The sequence below is a fragment of the Lycorma delicatula genome, chromosome 3 (genome assembly GCF_047948215.1).
Source record: "Lycorma delicatula isolate Av1 chromosome 3, ASM4794821v1, whole genome shotgun sequence".
Classification (NCBI taxonomy): domain Eukaryota; kingdom Metazoa; phylum Arthropoda; class Insecta; order Hemiptera; family Fulgoridae; genus Lycorma; species Lycorma delicatula.
This window is the reverse complement of record NC_134457.1, coordinates 180,309,243-180,331,165: the sequence shown is the minus strand read 5'-3', so window position 1 is coordinate 180,331,165 and position 21,923 is coordinate 180,309,243. Positions and strand designations below refer to the sequence as shown.

At 31.7% G+C, this 21,923-nt stretch overlaps 1 protein-coding gene across 9 annotated transcripts in view; it reads right to left on the bottom strand.

Annotated features, from left to right (window-relative positions):
- LOC142322253 (uncharacterized) overlaps positions 1-21,923 on the bottom strand; it is a 156,832-nt gene that overhangs the window by 45,042 nt on the left and 89,867 nt on the right. For all 9 annotated transcript variants that reach the window (XM_075361121.1, XM_075361119.1, XM_075361122.1 and 6 more), the window contains 5 exons: positions 17,058-17,248; positions 12,786-12,908; positions 9,708-9,855; positions 3,155-3,301; positions 218-293 (listed from right to left, as the gene is read on the bottom strand). In XM_075361121.1, coding sequence (XP_075217236.1) covers positions 218-293; positions 3,155-3,301; positions 9,708-9,855; positions 12,786-12,908; positions 17,058-17,248 — 685 coding nt within the window. The remainder of the gene's footprint in view (positions 1-217; positions 294-3,154; positions 3,302-9,707; positions 9,856-12,785; positions 12,909-17,057; positions 17,249-21,923) is intronic.

The following is a 21,923-nucleotide window of genomic DNA, read 5'->3' as shown; positions in this document are numbered from 1 at the left end:
ATTTTATAGAGATAATAATATAAGTTAACATCAACATTTTGAAATGATTTTTGGACAGATGAATGTCAAATAGACACATCAATTGAAAACAGGCACAAGTAAAGTTTTCAATCTGTTTAGATGGGCTGTGTTTAAAGAGCTAATAATATTGTACCAAATGACAAAATTTTTTAAATATTTAATTTTTTAATAACATAAATAGTTTTATGATACTTACAAGGAACTGAAAATTTATTAAGATTGGCAGCAGGCATTTCTTTATTGCTAATACTACTTTCATTATTACTATTTATCTGTAAAAAGCAAAATAATATTATTTAGTTATAAATCAAGAACAACATTTCAACAAACACAACACAAAATATTTGGTTCATGACCATAAAAATCAAATAGATTTTTAAGATTCCATATAATCCTTCCTACTCATTATTTTCTTACACTATTATAATTTAATCTCACAATTCACTATGTGAAACATCTGTTAACAGGTCACTGTGTAGCTTTAAGTTCTCAAATTATTGTATGTGCTGGATATGTAGCCAAAGACTGATCAGAGTTTTTTACATTACTGTCACAGGATATTAAATAAATTTAAAGACATTAAAAAACAATTAAAATCATTATTTTGAAATGGAAAATTGTATCAAACATTCAAAATTATATTTTTGTAATGTCTCATTATATACTCTTATTTTCCCAAAATCTCTTCATATGCTCTTTCTCTAATTGGTACAGTTGGTTCTTTTTACTAAATTTGTGTTTTGAACTTTCACTAATTTTCTATTGCATGTAATGTACAAGACTTTTGAAACTAATACAATTTCTATTACTGCTGTAATTCAGTTGTTGTATGCTATTCTGACCAAACTGCTAACTGATTAAGCAACCACAGTATATCTAAATAGTGTATCATTACAAGCATCGTTGAATTAGAGAACCTGCTTTAACTTAGATCTCAAAGAAAAAAAATGAAAGTGAGCTTTGATATTTCAATAAATTTGATTAATCTTATTTCAAAATATAAATTTACTTTTTTTTTATGCAACCCAAACCGAGTCATAATTTTTTTATGTTGAATTTAATTTGAAACACAGATATAACTAAATGTAAAAAAAAACTGTATCATGCCAACTATGATACCATTGAGTATCCATCACAACCTTATGTTGATAACACTTTGCACAAAAATGAGTAAGACACTCTGATTATGGTAATAATCTTTATACATGTTTTAAGTGAATATTCTTTTCTATTCTGAAACTGGTTGTGTCTAAACCAATTTTATATCTTGATATATTTTCACTGCCACGTATGTCACATACTAGATGTATAAAAATTATTTTAACAGCTTTGGATTGTTATTAAATCTTTGTTAGATAGTTAAAGCATTAATATAAGCCTGACTTTCTACAGAAAAAAAAATTATCTTATCTCAAAACATTTGTAGTTTTCTATTTACATACAAAACAAGCCTTTAATGTACCCTACAGGCATGTCTTGGCCGCCTTTGTCTGCTCTTTGAGATTTAGGCCAACTTTGCCTAAATTCATTTAAGTGTTTGTTCATAAAACACTCCCAAACAAAAACCCACAATCTCCCTCACAAATAGCTGTTTGCTTGTGCCTCCTTCATATAATTTTGATCTAAATAAAGCCAAACTTAGTCATTTTTTTCTTAACATTAAACTATAACCTCATGGCCAAAAACAATTTTGCCCTGAATGATACCCTCATATCAAACTAGTAAAAAAAAAAAATCAACCCCAAAAACTGACTACATCTCTGAGATCTCAACTCTGACAATGAACTCTGGAGTTTTACTATAAGGTGGATATCTAAATGATAATATAATTCTTTCCAAACAAGGTGAAACATATCTGGATACGCTGTTTCAACTGCAGCATAAATTCTTGTTTTTTGTCTTTCAAGTGTAATCCTTAATGAAACTCAAAAAAAGAAGTCACAAGAAATGATGACTGCAATCTTTGGGGGTCTATCATGACCTATCCAGTTACCAATGAACATAGTTGGGTGCTTGGTGAACATATTTATTTCAATGAGAATAAGCAACCTTGTAAGAAAAAAATGTCAGGTTGAAGGCCTTCTAAGAGCTACATGGCATAATTGCGAAGCATATAAAGATAATCTACTAACTACATTTTATGAGGTTTGTAATGTAATTTAAGATGAATATATGCAATGCAACTGATGATGAGAGTGAATCATGAAAGCATTCCAGCATATACAATAGATTAAGATAAATGATCCTACTTTATTTATTCTGTACTTGGTTGATCTAATAAAACAAATAAATAAATATATATATATATATATATATATAGAATCCATTAGATTTAAGTAGGTAGGTTTATGTTATGTAATTTTGGCTTTGCAATTCAGTCAAGTAATTTATATATTCTAGGTAGGAATTAAAAAAAAAAAAAATGGCTAATGTTGAAAATCAGCATTTTAAAGAAACAGAAAGACATTTATCAGGAGAAAGTTTCTGTGATATACTAGTGGAGGAAGATAGAAAATGAACTACAAATGCTAAAAAACGATAAAATTGACAATGATGGAGTTTTGGAATTGACAGAAAAATGTGACAGTGAAACAAATGAAGAAATCGACTCTATCTTATCAAAATAACTATCTTCTAAAAGGCAAAAAAGTTTTCAAAATAGCTTAGAAAATAATCTCAAATAAAGATCTGAAAAGTGACCACAGCCAAATATTTAGTTGGGAAATAGAAATTACTTTGGAACCAAACAAAGAAAAAACATTTTTATCAGTCATATAACAATAACCAGCTTCCATTAAAAAAACCTGATTATCATTATTGTTTGTTGTTTTTTTTAATACAGTATAAGAAATGAGTTTTCATTTTTTTCCATTTTTATTTCAATTACAACTTATTTTGAGTCAAAGAAAGATAACAGAGTACATCATTCTTGTAATACACTACAGGTACAATGTTTCATTCACAACCTAATCTTGTATTTTATATTTAGATTCAGTTTTATTGGTACATAACCTCACATACATAAAAATACTACTATAAAACTATTAATTAAACTATATAATTAAAATACTTCCACACTTAGATACGCAAAAGTTAAAAAAAATGGTAAAACAGAATAATTAATAATGCATACATTACTAAACTTTAACAGCTGATTTATCACAATTTTTACAGGTATAGAAGGAGGATCAGGTTCAATGAGATCGCCAAGAATTAAAAGATTATTGACATCAATATCAACACCAGACTGTATCATTTTCAGTAGTTTATCATACAAAAACTGAAAATAAAATGCAATGTTATTTTTAAATAAATAACTAAAATAAACATTATTAGCATATACTGGCTTCTACAAAATTCAATCTCTGTAGATTTCAGTTGCCAGTCTTTATATAGTAAAATTTACGCAATAAATTAAATTAGTAAATTTTCAATAAATTAAAAAAATAGATTATACAAAACAGAAATACAATAAAGAATAAATACAGATTCCATTTTTAGGTATACAGATCAGAAACTACTCTTACATTCTATGGCAGCTTCTAAGGTATCTTTTCAGATACCTGTAACATATTCTTTCTAATTCATGGTCCAATCTGTCTGTTGGATTATTCATTTCTGAAAATTGTTTTAACTGTTCAGTAAGCAAGGATATAATAAGGATATTGTAAGAAGTAAGCAAGGAACAAAATAGTAAACAAATTAGGTGGAAAGAAGACATGAATAGCAAGATAACAAAGTTATGGGTCATTTAAATGAAAGCTGATGAAAGAAAAAAAGGTCAATGAATTTTTAAGTTTTCAAAGAAAAAAACAATGAAATATATTATTATCCATGCACTTTATTTAGAAAAGCAAATTCACAGATGCCTAATCATTGTTTGGGCTACCTGTAATTAAAATCACCATTTCCTTTTCTTTTTTTTTCTTTTTAAATATAATATATTAGATAAAAACTTTACAGTTAAAAACAGAATGACATACAAAATCAAACAATAACTCAATTTTATCATAGAAAAAACAATAAAATTATAAGTTTCTCAAAAAAAAAAAGAATAAATGCACATCCTCCAGAAAGAACAAGTATACAAAATAAGTAAAACAAAAAAAATAAATAAACAAAAATTAGGTAAAACCAAACATGAACAACTTGCCCAGTGGTTCCCAAACTTGTTTGACTCTTGACATCCTACGCTGTGAAAAGGTCAAAAAATTTGTTAAGGGTTAGGTAAAAATAAATAAGACATACTTTACATGATAAAGTGTAACTGAAGAAATTCAATTAATTATAATAATTATTGGAATGGATAAAATGTATATAATCACGAATGTAAATTTTCTCCAGTTGTGGATTTAAATTGAACACAGCATCTTTATTTCCTTCTCCACACTGATTTTTGTGCAATATTTAGATTTTATCACAGCAACTGGCAAAAACCCAGCATTGCACAAACAAAAAATTGCAAATGGAATTAAAATTCTTTGAACATTACTTCCACTTAGGATTGGGTATTCATCTTTTCTGATGTCCAGTTAATTCCATGCTACTAAATTTTATTACCAACATATTGTTACAAGGCAACTCAATCAGATTCTCTTCTTCTGCAGCAATAAATTCAGATGGAACAATGGACATTAAATAGATCTTGAATCCATGCCAATATACTGATATTATCATTTTAAAGATATTTCTCACAGCAAGTGACCAAAAATGGATTTCATGCCTTGAGAGAAATCAACTCCATTGGAGGTCAAATACTATTACAAAAAGAGGACACATTTATCCTGTTTTCATTCATTTCTCTTTTCCTTAAATTTAGTTTTTTTTTTAAAAAAGCTAAAATTTTCTCAACTGATTTTAAAAGATGCATGTTGCTTCCCTCCAGGGAGAAATTTAGAGCATTAAAGCTTTTGAAAAATGTCACAAATATGTTAGTTTTACCAAAAAATGTTCAGCATGCTTGTGTTCCTCCTCTATAAGAAGAATATAAATTCTTGTCACAGTTCAAACGTGTGAGACAATACTTTACCACAAGGAAAGCCATCACAAAAAGTGCTGTAGTATAACAAAGACATCTGTTTGGATCCCATATCCTCAAATTTTTTTGAAAAATTTTGCCTTGATTGGCCAAGTTCTTATAAAGTGTACTAGTCACTTCATATTCTGATATGGTTCAATGTACGGGTCAGATATTTTGAATACAGTGCTTTTCTGCAAATAACATGGTGGGTCCACAGTGCTTAGGGGTTTTGTTTAGAATAAAAGCCTCCTCATAACAGCCAAATATAGAACAAACATCATCAGTACAAATACCAATACACTTAGGCCATTAGAAACTGTTTTCAGATAAAAAAGTATGTAGGACCTCGGACAAGTCTTATATCTTAACACTAAGTTTGAAGAGATGTATAGAGAGTTATAGAACTTGTATTTAAAAAGGAAAAGGAAAATTAGAATGGAAATAGCAACAGAAGATGGGGAGGTGGTTGATGGGAAGAACGAGGTTCTAGGTAGATGGTAACATATGTGGAAGGATTTTACGAATTAGATAAAAGACCAGAAATCCTAGGAATTGAAGATGAATCAGAAGTGTATGAGGAGGAGAAAGGATGTTACATTATGGAGAAAGAGGTAGAAAAACCCTTAAAGGAAATGAAGAAAAGGAAAGCACGTGGTCAATGAAGTACTGACTGAGCTATGGAAGGGGTTAGGGGAAATGGGAATTAGAGATATCACAAGCCTGTGTAATTTGATATATGAGAGTGGTGATTGGCCAGAAGATTTCATGATTACTACTTTCTTCCCAATTAAAATATAAGAAGAATATATTGAAATGTGAGGAATATAGGACCATTAGCCATATATTGCATTCAGCTAAGATACTACTAAGAGTGTTGAATGGAAGACTTTACGGAAGACTACAGAGATCAATTGGGGAAGAGCAGTTTGGGTTTAGAAGAGGGAAGGGAACAAGGGATGCAATAGGATTAATAAGAGTGATCAGAGAAGATATATTTAAAAGCAAAGAGATTTATATGTGGTTTTCATAGATCTGGAGAAAGCATTTGACAGGGTGGAATGGGATAAATTGCTGAGAATCTTAAAGGAAAAAGAAGTCGCTTGAAGGGAAAGGAGATTAACAAGAAATCTTTACTTGTCACAGAAGGTAAAAATAAAGATTGGGAATGAGTTATCAGAGGAAAGCAGATTTGGGGTGTGGCAGGAATGTTGCATGTCACCAACTCTGTTCAACTGTTCACTCTGTTATTGAAAAGAGTGTAACTGGTAATAAGGGTGTAAATATTGGAGGAAGGAGGATAGAGTACGTTAGGTTCACTGATGACATGGCAGTGTTGGCAGAGAATGTAACCATTATAAATTTTGACTAAAATAAACTCATAGGGCTTAATTAAGTTGGTTACTTTATTTGTATTTTATACTTTTTATTTTATAAATTTTTAATTATGTCGATGGACGATTTTAAAATGCAAGGTTAAATGGATTTATTCAGAGAAGACTGATTGTGGATAATCACAGCATGATTCATTTCTTATCGCATATTCTTTTTAAAAATAAAATTTTATTGTAGTATGACATCATACTTGCAATGGGAACAAACGTTTCCCACAGAAAGCATTAGGTTAGTATGCATGCACACACTCACACAGACTGAGTAATCCTCACAAATGGTGGTGAGGGTTAGACTGAGAGATCATTGAAAAGATGCAGTTTTGGTTGGGATTCGTTGGTGTTAGTTTTGAGTTTAGTGAATTTATGTTTTATTCTGTATACAGGTATGAGAAACTATTTTAAAGGCCTCTCCGTAAAAATACTTCATGGATACATTACAAAATTACTAATCCGTCGACTATTTTATAAAGAACTATTAAAATGTTACTTGTTATAATGATAAATTAAATTCAAAATTATAACTAGAATTAATTTTGGATTGACCAATTCTGTATTAATATTGGTATTAATAAGATGATTTGTGAAATTTTATTATGTTGAAGTAGATAAATAATAAGGGTTCTCTGAATTTCAAGACTAATAATGGGTGTTCCAAGTCAAATGTGTTTATTATTTTTTATTTTTTTATTTTATATATATAAATAGTTAGTTTCATAATGAATAAATGATATGTAATTATTCATTGCTGTTAGTAACATTTTTTGATGTGTTGAGTTACTGTAACTGATTTTTTGTAAAACTTGAGAGAGCAATCTTATCTCTGACATAAATGGATGTAAACTTATCAAGCAGCATAGTCTTAGTACATTGTTTCGCAAATCCCAACATTAATAAGTTCATTTTATTTTTTATTCTTTAAAAACTAAATTTTTATTTTTGTAAAAATTTAAATTTATTTTTGTAAAAAATTTAAATTTGGTGTAGTATAGACACTTAACAAAATCACACCTGAACAAGGACCAGAAGCTTACATGATGAATGAAATGTTGAGAAGAATAAATCAAACCTGTGAGGAATATGGGATGAAGATAAATACAAAGAAGACGAAAAGCATGATAATTAGCAAATCAACCAATAAGGCAACAATTAGGATTGGGGGAAATAAAGTTAAGCAAGTGGCATCCTTCAAGTACCTGGGGTGCATCATTAAGGAAGATATGAAGTGTGATCAGGAAGTTAAAGTACGAATTGCTAGGGCAAAGGAAGCATTCAGTAAAATGAGGAGAGCACTATGTAGCAAAATAGATCTGCAACTAAAGAAAAAACTTGCAAAACGTGTTGTGTGGAGTGTGGCCCTTTATGGGGCAGAGACATGGACTATTAGAAAGTGAGAGGAGAGAGGATTGGAGGCCTCTGAAGTGTGGTTTTGGAGGAGGATGGAAAAGATCAGCTGAACGGACAGAGTTCAGAATGAGGAGGTGCTTTGTAGAGTGGGAGAAGAGAGGGTGATTATTGAAATAATAAAAAGAAGAAAATGCAGTTGGTTGGGACATTGGCTGAGACATGACTGTATGTTGGTGACGACATTGGAAGGATTTGTAACAGGGAGGAAAGCAAGAGGTCAGAGACGAATGAAAATGATAGCCAATATAAAAAGGGAAGAAAGTTACTATAAAATGAAAAGGAAGGGACAGAATTGAGCAGAATGGAGAAAACCATGTGAAAACCTGCCTTTGGGCAGAACACTTATTATTATTATTATTATTATTAATTGTCAATAGTTCCTTTTACCTTCTTCATCACTAGCATTCTTATAGTTTTTATGTTCATCTATCAGCTGCAATATATCCTCTGACATTTATGGTTTTCAACCAATTCTCTTTGTTTCGCCTAAGTTTGTTTCTGCAGATTTAAGTATCTTCTTTTTAACATTTTCCCATTCTTCTTCTATATTTTCTACCTTATCTTTTTTACTCAGACCTCTTGTGATATCCTGCTTAATCTTCATTACCTCCCCTTCCTCAAGCTTCTCTAAATTCCACTAATTCATCTGACACCTTTTCTTCAGGTTTTTAAACACCAATCTACAATTCATTATCACTAAATTATGGTTGCTCTCAATCTGCTCCTGGATATGCTTCACAGTCAACAAGTTGATTTTTAAATCTTTGCTTAACCATGATATAATCAATCATGATACATGTGTATAGTTTTCTATTATGATTTTTAAACTGATTGTTAGTAATTACTAAATTATACTTCATGCAAAACTCAATAAGGTGGTAAGTTGGTCCCCTCTTTCATTCATTTTGCCCAGCCTATATTCACCCACAGTATTTCCTCCTTTCTTGCCTTATCTGATGCTTGCATTCCAATCTCCAACCATTATTAAATTTTCATCTCCTTTTATGTGTTTAATTGGTTTGTCAATTTCTTTGTACACAAACTACCTCATCATCATCATGGGCACTTGTAGGCATATAGACAATCGCTGTTGGCTTACATTTTGATTTTATCCTGATTACAATGATTCTATGCACAGCTTTCTGAAATATTCTACTCTCTTCCCTATCTTCTTGTTAATTACGCCTGCCCTTTATTTGATGCCAAGTTAATTATTCTAAAAGCACCTGACCAAAAGTTGTTTTCCTCTTCCCATCAAACCTCGCTAATTCCTACTACATTTAAATTTAACCTACCCATTTCCCTCTTTAAATTTTCTAACCTACCAACCTTTTTTCTTACTATCCACACTCCAACTCGCAAAATGTTAGTATTTTAATTTTCTGGTGACCACTTCCTCAGTAGTCCCCACTCAGAGATCTGAATGTGGGACTAGTTTATCTCTGGAATACTTTACCAAGGAAGACGCCTCCATTTTTGTTACATGAAAATGCAGACAGCTACATTTTCTTAGAAAAAAAAACAGTGTAGTTTTCCATTGCTTTTAGCTGTGCAGTACTCAGAAGATTAAGTGATGTTAATATGGCTGATCTACGCCCTTAATAGCTACTGAAAGAGCTGCTGCCTTCTATCAGGAATCATTCCATAGTCTGGCTCTCAACAGATACCTCTCCAATATGGTTGTACCTTCAGTTCAGCTGCTCTGTATCACCAAGCATTCAAGACCCTTCACCATCGGCAAGGTCTCATGATTCATAGAAGGAGATTAGTTTCAAACAATTTAATAAACTTATAATAGATTTTAATAATGTTTTCTAAAACTAAAGAGTACAATAACATGAAAAATATCAATAAGGGATAATAATACTTACGTTAAACTGTGTTTTACATTTTGACAATTTATCACTAAATTCTTCCCACTGTTTAATCAATTTGATAATATCAGAATGACAAGGCAGATATTCAAACTTCAAAAAATATTCAAGTTCAGTTACTTTCTCATCTCTTCTTTTCTTCTGTCTAAAATATGAAAACATATTTGATAATAAAACAAAATCAACAAGCAAGTCATTACCATATTTAAATTACTAATCACTAACAAAAACATAGATCTTTATGATGTTAAAATTTGATTATAAATATTTAATTTATCATAATAAATCATATTTATAACATTTACAGAAAATAAGAGGCATCTTTTTATGAAAAAAAAATAAAAATAAAAATAACATGAAATTTTTCTACACTTTATGATTGAAAGGACGTCATTAATTCTCTAAATCTTTCTTATATATGACTGACATCTGTCCAGTATTTACAGCAGGGTTTTGAAGTATGACCATCATGAACAAATGAATTATCAATAGCTGGTTATTTCTTTAGTGCAGAGATTTACATTTTTTTTTATGTAGCACAATGTTTCTGTATATAAATGCATTAATTATCTTTGTATTAATAACATTTGGTTAAAAAAATTTATTTTGTTACATAAAATACAAAATGAGTACTAAATAAAAGAGGTGTTTTGTACAGTGTAGCTTTTAAAATAAACATAATACAGTAAACAAAAGAACATGACACTTATGCACCCTTATCATATATCAAAAGATATAATGATATTAGACCCTTATCATTATATCAAAAGATATAATGATATTAGAATGTAGTATCTCATTAAAATAGATTAAACATTTGGGATGTTATAAATTACCGGAACTAGAAACAGTAGTTAATACAGAAAATAAAAAACTGTAATTTTGATTTTAACAAATATTAATATTATGAGGCAAGCCTAATAGAAACCTAAAAGAAGAGCTATAAACTTCCACATTTTTCTGCTTGATCTTTCTTAAAATTATTCTTAAAATGCTTTCGTTGCACACCTTCAAGAATATTATTTTTGTTAACTTTATGTTTCCCTTTTTCAAATGCTACGAAATCTAATCGCCTGAGATTTGTCTGTGCTGTATAACTTAATAACCAACTCCAGTATAATACTTTTTTCTTTGAGTTCAAAAATATTGTTTCTTTAATAGAAAAAATAATAATAAAATGGAAAATCTTTATCTGTTTAGCACTTTCTCTTATATGCAAGTGTCCCATATAAAACGTAACCCATCTATGTCAGTAGGTATATTTAAATAAAAAAGGCATTTTATGTTATTAAACTAAATATTCTATTTCTAAACTTTCCAGTACCTTAATTTCTAGAGTAAATTCTGGAAGTGGCCACCATCTTCATCAATACATGAATCCACCCGTTTCACTGTGTTTCTTGTAACTGTTTTCAGAATTTGCAAATTGGTATTTAAACAGCATGTTCGATACTGATCTTCAGTTGTTCAAGTGTTCATGATCTGTTGCTGTAGACTTTTTGTTTGAGGTAACTCTAAAGAAAAAATCTGGCGTAATCAAATCTGGAGATCTTGGTGGCCATAAGCATTGACTAATAAACATGATCACCAAAGAATTTGTTAATGAAATCAGAAGTTGAATGTGGATAGTGTGACATTGCACCAGCATGTTGGAACCAGCAGTATCGATCTTCCTCTTCCAAGAGCGCAATGAATTGCAAAAATATATTCTGATATTGTTCTGCAGTAATGGTGTACTCGAAGAAAAGAGTACCAATAATTTTTTTTTGTGATATCACACACCACCGTCCAATGAACAGTTGATTTTGGTAAATAAACTTCAGCTGACAAGTGTCTAATTGATTTTTTTGGTGAGGTAGTTAATCAGTCTTTGATTTCAGCAACTGTGTCTGCATTCAACACTGTCATCAATCTTTTGTGTTCCTTGTTATTAACAGAACCTGTCTCTCTGAATTTAGCCACTAACCACAAAACTGATGTCTTGTTAGGTGCTGGTTTATCACGGTACTTATGGAAAAAAATTCTTGCAATGTAATCATTGATTGCATGATAAAGTGTGACTCAAGAACAAAAACACGTTTGTCTGTGAAAACACCATCTTCTCTCTAATAATGTACTTGAGCGTTATGATTGCTTTGTTATGGCTATCAGTAGCAGTCTACTGTGTTGGTGCAATGTTCACTTATTGGATGAGTCCATTCCAGTAAAATGAAGGGAAGCTGGATAGTCAATTCAAATATTATAGAAGGCTGATCACTGGGTTGTGTTTTAAATGGGATACCTGTAGTATAATTTTGGAGTCTGCAAAGTAAAAATAAAATATTAAAAAAATAAAAATACAATTAATTGGACTAATGTAGTTTTTATCATTATCCTGACATCGAAATAAATCTTATGTATATTATTTTCTGACTTTACCTTCACTAAAAATATTCAGACTGGTACCTACTACAGTTCCTACAAAACGAACATTTATAATGGATAAAATGTTTTTTTTTTAGGAGGAAAATGTAATTAAAGTTCAAGATGATTTGGTTACACATTTACACACAAAATAAAACATGATAACAACCTATTATGTACCTTCCTCTACATCTCTTATTTTTCTTTGTTCATGGTTTTTGTTTTTATTTCTGGGTTTTCACTAAAATAGTTCATCTTCTGTCAATTCTTTTCGGTTACATCGAACAATTTACACAAACTATAAACCCTGTCATTTTAAAACATTTCAATTGCTCATTTCACCTTTATTAAAAACAAAAACAGCATTTATGTATAACCATTTTTAATATAACAAATCAAACTTTCTTAGAAAATATTTTCCACAAAAACAAATTCAATTACTGTTATTACTCATTCATGTCGTGAACCTTCTCAATACATCTAGGTACACATTTTTAATTGATAAAAGGGGTTAAAAAATAAATTGATAATAGGCCTTTTTAGGATTTCAATTATAATAAAATCAATAATGGGAATAAAGCATGTAATAAATTATTAATTTTTAAAAAGCTTACAAAAATAATTTTATAAGAAAAAAACATGCATACTAATAGTTTACTTTTGTTAACTTACGCATTAAATATGAAATCACACTGCTTATACTGCATTTCTAGTTGACTTAATACAGCAGCTTGTCTTTTTTTCTGCAAATCTAAGATTTGAGATTCCAATTTTGTGCGCTCACCATCTCTGTTTCTGTAAAAAAAAAAGTATATATTTAATATTATTAATTGTAATTTTCAATTATCAACATTGTAAATTAATATGATAAGTTCGAATTATCTAATTATTAATGTGTTTTGGTGGTTTATATTTCATATATTACATTTTCTTAACACACTAGTCAATATGTTAATGAGCTATTTGCATTTTCAAAGAAAAAGTATATATATAAAAACATACTGAAATGCTATGATGTTATTAAAATATATGCATTCTTGCAGCTGATGAGGAGTTTTTTCTTTCAAAAATTTTTTATATACAAATTTAATGTCAGTTAAAAGTAAAATACTCACCATCCAGAAATAATTCATTTTAAAATAAAAAAAACTAATAATATCAATAAGTAAATATGTAAAGCATTTCAATCGAATTATAATATTCACAAAAAGTTTTAAAAATCATACAGAAAAAGAAAGTTTTTTTAAAATGGAATGAATATAAAATGATACAAAAATTAAACCACCAACATCTTGGGCTTGAAATGAAGAGATTTTACACAGACTAGAGAAAAATTATATAATACTCTTAGTTATTATACAAGGCTCGGCTGATAAATTTTTCACATGTATGTGTAGCTTGGAATGAAAAGAGATATTGTAATGAAATAAAAACTGAATAAAAGTACAATACCTTAGTTACAAAATGCAGTAATTATTTATCAATATAATCCCCATTTACACTGATACACTTTTCCCAATATGTGACAAGTTTTTGCATTCTGTCACTGAAAATTTATGGTGGTCTTTCTCGGATCCACGTGGCCACAGCTTCCTTCACCTCAATGTTGGTGGTGTAATGATTACCTTTGAGATGATGAGGGAAGAAGTGGAAGTTGCATACAGCCAAATTCAGAGAGATGCGGAATAGGCTCAAACTTCAGCTTGCAGAGAGCCATCAAAGAGTTTGCACAATACTCATTGTGCACAGATTTTATGGTAACCCAATTGCTTGATAGTATGGGCTACTCATTCTTCAGATATGCCTAACTGAATAGCGATGCATTGTTGGGTGATTCACCAGTCACTATGAAGAAAATCATCTACCTCCTTTCTATGTTTCTAGTCAGTCACAGAAACTGGTCGTCCGCTGTGAGGTGCATTCTCAATTGTCACTCTACCAGTTTCACATTCATGAAATTTCAACGCCTACCTATTCACAGTACTCCTGTCAACAGTTTCACTACTGTAAACTGCTTTTAAACGATGAAAAATATTCGTAGGGTTCATATTTTCTGCTGTTAAAAACTCAATCACTGTGCACTATTTTAACCGTGTTGACAAATTGGCCGTACTTGACTCCATTTTAACCGCTACTGAAAACAAACCGGTAAACGAATTTCAATGCATTATCGCAGGTTTTTAGAGGGGGATTTTAGCTATCACGTGCTGCCACGCCCAACTTGATAGTACCTTTTGTTTCCGTGTAGCATGCTAGTATGCAAAATTTATCAGCCAAGCCCCGTACTTAATATGACTAAGGTCGGTCATATTAAAGCACCTAAAGTTAGTTAATATTAATTAAATATGAAATTTTAAGTGTAGAAGCTAAAAATTACAATGACAAAAGTTTGAATACTTAAAGCAAATTCCATAAAACATTTTATCCATAAGCCCTCTGGTTGAAATCTTAGTCAAGATTAGGATGTTTCATACATAAAAAACCTTAAACTACATTATCATACATAAGCTTCAAGTTCATGTGGTGAATTATCAAACTACAAAAAAAAAAATTGAAGAGGTAGAAAGTAAATGAAATGCTAAAATTAAGAGATTAGTGCACAGACCCAGTGGGAGAAAGATAAGTGCATGGATCAAGTCAAGTGAAAGATGTCCCCTCAAAAAAAAAAAAAAAAAAAAAAAAATTAATCTGACCACATTACCTACACAATATAGCCTTATCCATTGCTATAGTACATTTACTAAACTATTTATAATTTTTATCTGATGTGAATAAGTAAAATCTTTTTTTTCGCTTCTGTTATTTTACAAGATAAAAAAATAAACAATTGTTAAAAGTTACTAATCAATTAAAATTATAATCAATTCACATTGCATGTAGAATTCCCTGAAGTGTTCTGATGTGAATAAAATTTAAACTGCAGAAAGTTTATATCTTACAATCATGATTGTAGGAGGTGAAAAATTAATAAAAATGATAAATTATTGAAAATAAAAAGATTATAAAAGAAACAACTGAATGTAATTTAACATTCTGATTAATCCAACTGGTTGAAGGAAACCAAAAAGGGGAAAAAATATAAAAGAAACAACTGAATGTAATTTAACATTCTGATTAATCCAACTGGTTGAAGGAAAGCAAAAAGGGGAAAAAATGCTATCAAATTAAACAAAAAAGCTAATTTAAAAAAAATTTAATAATCTTGTTAAAATTTAGACTAGTTAAGTTTATTTATTACTCATATTACTAGTTTAAAGGTTATTATTTACAAGACATCAAGAATAAGTTATAATTTATTAAAAAAATTAATTATCATTTTACAAATAAATTATACATAAACATACAACCAAGTAAACAAGAACCTATGTTCATTAAGAATTTAATTTCCATTAAATTTCTAATGAATTGGTGGGCAGAATTTTTATAATTTTACTGAGTGAAAGTCTTTAAATTCTTCGCCTTCAAAATATTTAGAATATAAACAATAGATATCAGACATTGTAATTCACAAAAATATAATCTCTTAATATTTGTGCGCAGAAATTATTAATAATATATCTAGGCTGCTCAAATAAACTCAATGCAATCAAATAAATAGCTATGAATAATGGAATAATAGACAATGAATCTGTAACAGATATAATTTAATTTAAAAATGAATTTCAAAACCTTCTGTAATTATCATACTAAATCAATCAATAATTTGTAGATATACTAACAACAAAAATTAATAATTCATTGAAAAGAATTCTGGAATATATATGATTAAATGCATAGAATGCAACAAATTCCATATTATTCAGAACAGAAGATTCATAACAAATCAAAGAACATTTGACTTAAGTTTGATTTTGAAAATTAGATACCACTGCACTTTTCATGTATAATACATGAACGTGAATGAGGAATTTGAAATGTATTTTCTATATGGTTAATGTGACAACCACATTTTTTGTATTGTTTATTTGTGAACATGCATTCTGCTCACTCATACAATATATAGGTAAAAAAATGTTCCTCTGTTCATAAATTACACTATTTTTTTTTAAACTGATGGTTTTAGGCTTCTAAGTATTTCAATCCTAATGGATCTGAAATACCTAGATACAAAAAAGAGATACTAGATATCTAGATACAAAAAAGACATTCAATGTCTCTTTTGTGTATTAGAAAAGATGAATTTCACAACATGCTGTAGGTCTGTATGCTGAATTGCTATCTTTTTACACACACCTCAAGTGTGGATTGATACATAAGTAATCAAATTTTATTTAGTTTCAATTCTTAACAACAGAATGGTTCTCAAAACAGACAAAAATTAATCGATTTAGTGTCAATTACATTAAACAACAAACGTCCTGCTCCTTCTACAACCTAAATCTTAAACTCAAGTAACTGTGGAAAAAAATGATCTACTTTTAGGTTAATAGTAATAATGCTTGGGAAGAAAAAACCTGAAACCTGAAAAAAGAAATTCACTACAAACAGATTATCAGAACTGTAGTATACAAATAAAAAAAAGAAAATCATCTAAGAGAAATGATGTTAAAAAATAATTTTTTTTCAACAATCCAAATTGTACATTTAATAAAAAAATATATAAAAATTTTCTTACCGCTATTAAAATTACAAAAATGAAATAAATGTTAATGTCTTTTCTTCAAATTTAAACAACAAAATAATTTTTCTTTAATTTTTGTAGAAAAGAATATGACTAGAGAAAAATAATACTTGTCACATACTTTTCCTCAATAAAATGACAGTACATTTTAAATACACAGAAAGCTGTCATTTACATATCAGCAATAAAATAATCATAACACTAATAATTTATGAACTGTTAAAAAAAGATGTTTATACATTACAGAAAGACATGAGTCTACACTAAGTATAAGAAGTAATTGTTCATTAACTTGTAAAATAATCAGTTAAAAACTTTTATACCTGGTTAATTCTAAAAGTTGTGTCATTTGTTTGTTTATTTCATCATACTGTGAAATGGCACGATTCTTTTCTAAATTTATTTGCTCCTTTTCTTTCATAAAATTTGCCTCCTTCTTAGCAAGTTGCAATTCATATTTTTTAGATAATTTTTCTTTTTGTTCCTTTAATTTATTTTTTTCAGTCTCCAGTTTCTACAAACATAAAATAATATTAAAAGGAATTACAATTCCAACTCATAGGCCATTTATTCTATTTTGTAACACACTGATGACTACAATAAAGAAAAAGACTTCCAAAATCTTCCATGCTTAAAATTAATTACAAATATACTTCTTACAAAAAAATACTTATTGCAACTCAAACGCTGTTCATTTAATAACAATCAATCTCTCTTTCACAAAGACAGAATCAAAACAAACTCAAAATTCAATTTTTATTTTTTCCAAATTTTGGAACTGGAACACTGAAATTATACAATTTTCACTGTAGTTGAATACAGTGTAATTTCAATAATCCGGAGGTGGTAGGAATCAAGGGAGTGCCGAATTACTGGATTTTTGCAAATACATATAACACTACTGTATAGTTCAGTACAATTTATAGAAAATAATGAAAATACATTTGAATTTTAACTAAATTACTGTTTTTTTTTTTTTTTTATTAAAATAATCATTATTGTAATAACTATATCTTCTTAAAGCCATATTAACAAAAAAATTGTTTTTAGTACAGTACTTAGCATTGTTAGTATTAGCAAAAAAAAAAAATCTTTACAAAAACATGAAAAACACAGAATTTTAAATTACAGTACTGGATTCTTTAAAAAATAATACAGAGGTAATAACTATATGACAAAAATCCGTATTTTGTTAGTATTAACAAAAAAAATCTTTAGAAAACTTTTTATGAAGAATAATACCCTTCTTACAAATTTAAAAGTACAGTATTCGCACGGTATTGTAATTATTATTATGCAATATTTAGTCAATGAACACAACATTTGCAGACAAACAAAACAATAACATTGAATAGCAGCATACTCTCTTACAATAAAGCATTATGCAGTACAATCTTACAGTTATTTTAACATGTTAAATAAAACTCATGCGACAAAATACAATTAACATAATTTTCAGTTACATGGACTTGAAAAAAGAATCTGGTTTTTTTTGTCATGAATGATTCTTGAAAAACCTTTTCACGTAATTTTTTTAATAAAAGATATTCATTCAACTGTATCAATGTTTCTTTCTTTAGCCCATTTAACGCATGTGCATAAAATGTGACAAAAGATCATTTCCGTTATCGTTACAATTACATTTAAATAGGCATGCACAAGGGCCTGTATAGAATACACGACCGAATTTTTACACACGTGTTTTTCAGTACATATTTATAAAACCTGTCACACGAATTTGATCAAAAAGAAGTTTTTCATCTAATGTGTATGCATCAAATATTTTTAGTACTAGATTGCTGGACGTGCCGGACTACTGATACTCCACTGTATTACAAATCACATTTGAATAAGTAAAAAAAAATATTTAATTTTTTCGTTAAAGATATAGTATTTTGGATTTACCCATAGAAAAAGTATTAAACTAGCTGTTACTGAATGATTCAAAAACTGAAATTGGCAATGCTTTTGAATCTACAAAAAAATATGAATTTGTTTTCTAACAGAATGCTGGATTAATCATCTATAGCAAACTTTAAAACAATATTTTAATGTTATTGAAAATGAATTTCTGTTTTAGACAAAGAACCATATACATAATTCAACATATGCACATAAAATATGATGGAATTTGAGGTATTTTCAGACAAATATTTTATAAAAACTTTCTTGTTTACTTTAATGTTCTAATTTGCTTTCCCAAGTTATACTGTTTATTTTCGTAACACTTTGAACAATTAACTTTTTTCTTTTTTTCTTTTTTCCCCCTACATCCCTGGACCGGACATCCAATTAAGTATACTCAGCCCAGAGACGTGTCTTTTGACTCTAAGGCGGTCTTCCCGCCCACCGGTTTTACACCCGGCATGGCAGGTCAACCGCCCCGGTACTAGATCTTTTCTTGCCTGCCTCTAATTCCCGCCGATGAGGGCAAAGCCCAGCTATGCCGTTCCCCACCCCCGCCAACTCAAAATGTCCGTCATCTCCCACGGTACTATTCTAGCCAGGCCTTTAATGACCGCTGCCGGAACTCCATCTGGGCCTGGACTCTTCTTGTTATTTAAGTTGTTAATTGCGGCAATCACCTCATCCTGTGCGAACCTGCCACGTTTGCACAAAACTGCCTCCCGTCTTATCTCCTCCTCCCTAGGAAAAGTACGGACATCTGGCGCACCGCTCATTCAGCGCAGGCACTCGCCTCCCCAATCGCTTCATTACTATTTGGAAGGGTCGCCCCCACGGGTCAGCATCGAGCTCACCACGCAGTTCCCTCCACTTAGATCTCTTGGCGTTCTTAATCAGGTCGTTCAACGTTTTCCGAGCTGTCCTATAGGCCTCCATAGTTTGTTCAATCTGAGCCTCAGATCCCTGTCTAGCTCTTAATCTTTGGGCTGTTCGTTTATTTCGCTGAAGTATGATTCTTTGTTCGGCGATCTCCTGGTTCCACCAGTACACAGGGTGGTATCTATGCTCTGTTTCCGGGATGCTGGAAATTTCGTTTGAGATTATTTCTTGGAGGACCTCCGGATCCAACCTTCTGCCGTCGGAGATTTTGCGTGCCGCTCTCTCCACAATTATGTTCACCTGTCTGCTAGTGAGTCTTCTTGCAGTCTTGGTTCTGTACAGCAGGGGTCGCCGAACAGACGTGTATTAACAAGGAGACCGCAAGGTGATTACTCCCGGTCTCCTCTTCCAAAACTCGGAATTCGGTTCTATCAGTGACCATTCTCCCATCCACCATCACCAGATCGAGGATGGATCATGGCCCCTCGCTCGATAAGTCGGAGTTCTGTTGTTCAGGCATGTGGTACCGGTAGCTGCAAGGAAGTCCTCCAGGACACTTCCTCTGTTATTCGTGGTCCCAGCGCCTACCGCCACAGTCCTACAGATGAAGTCCCCCAAAATAATAGCTCTCTTGGGGGACTGCATAACCAAGCGTTGCAACTGTGTCATCCGGTGTTGGTACTCTTCAACGGACACATTAGGGATAATGTAGACACCGTACATAATATGCTCTTCCAGTTCCACGGTTACCACACCCTGCGTTCTGTGATACAGACCAAAGTCCCTACTGCCTGTTGCTCACTTCACCGCGACGTCCCCCGCCATATCAGACTCCCACTGCGAGTGAGCGGCCGCGAGGACATTTGGCTCGGTAGCAACAATAAAATCAAAACACCCACGGTTGGCAATCTCCTCCACCAGATAATTGGCGAGGAGACTGTGGTTGTGATTCGATAACAGGATCCTTAACATCTCTTACAACAATCGGAGCTGCCGGTCCTGTGCATCGAGCTCTTACAGTCTAGGCACCTAGTGGCCTCTCGACATTCTCGAATAAGGTGCCCTGCACAGCCACAATTGTAGCATAAGCTACCACGGTCAGGACCCTTGCAATTTCTGCTACAGTGCTCAGTAGCCCAGCATCGATAGCAGCGCTCATTTTCTGTTCTGATATACGTCCGACAGTGGACCCACCCCACCCGAAGCCTGGAGGCAACGAGCTTGGTCGCCCCTCTGTGAGTAGTGATGACCGTAGCATTTTTTGTTTCTCCATATGCACCTCTTAGAGATGTTATTCTATAGTTTTCCTCTTTGCCAAGGACCCTGTCTAGCGCCTCCTTTATTTCATTTTCCGTGGTGTCATACTCCAGATCTTTAACATGCACCACGGTTTTTCTGTTGCCTCTTTTACGAAGATCCACCTGTAGATCTGCCGCTCGGTCTCTTAACATATTCACCTACCTTTTTGGTTCCTTGGATTCGGACCTCCATTTCCTGGTAGTGGCCCTTTCTAATTGAGAGGACTTCTCCTGCTTCATCCCTGGAGACTCTGTCCTTGACTGTTTTTAAGAGGTCAGCATACGACTTCCCAGGTGCTCTCACCACCACTGTCTTACTCTCCGTCACCGGTGGGGCGGCCCTACGCACAGAAGCCGATTGCGATCTGGCTCGTGTTTGATCCCCCAAATTAGGAAGGATCATTTTTGGAGGCGATTTTTTCTCCCGTGACAGGTAAATAACTATTTTCCTAAATATACCCTCCGGTCCAGGCGGTATGACGAACATCACTTCCTCGGGTTTACTGACGACCCTCCTCATGGCCTTAATCACTTACGCTGCGGCAGCCTTTTCTCCTTCTTCGGTGCTGTACACCACCATGTACCTTGTACCCCTCGAGGTAACACAGTTATCCTCCAACACGGTGGAGTCCTGGATGATCATGGCCCCTGGTTTGGTGCCATGAAACTGGCTGCCGGGTCTCGTCTTGGTCAAGTTAACATAGTGGCAGCTGTCCTCCCCAGGTGCTAAGTTGGTCACCTGGGTAAGCCTGTTCATCGCCCAGGTTGACCATCTGCTTGGCAGTCTCTCTAATAGTTGGTCATCAGTAAGGTCTTGTTGAACAATTAACTTGCAATGAAATAAGTACACTCATTTGCTTGATTAATTAATGTATTGCATTTAGAACTTTCTCTGCCCTTATTACACTCAAAATAGTAGCATTTTGTCAAAGACAGCTGGAGTGATGAGGGAATTAAGTACTGTCAGTAATAAAGTAGCTGATGTGGAGGTTCAATATGATGCTGATATTTAGCCTGCAGCTGAGCTGAAATCCAACTGTTATAAAAGTATAATATGTATTACAACAGTACGCAGAAATAGACTACTTAAAATTTAATGGTTTAATA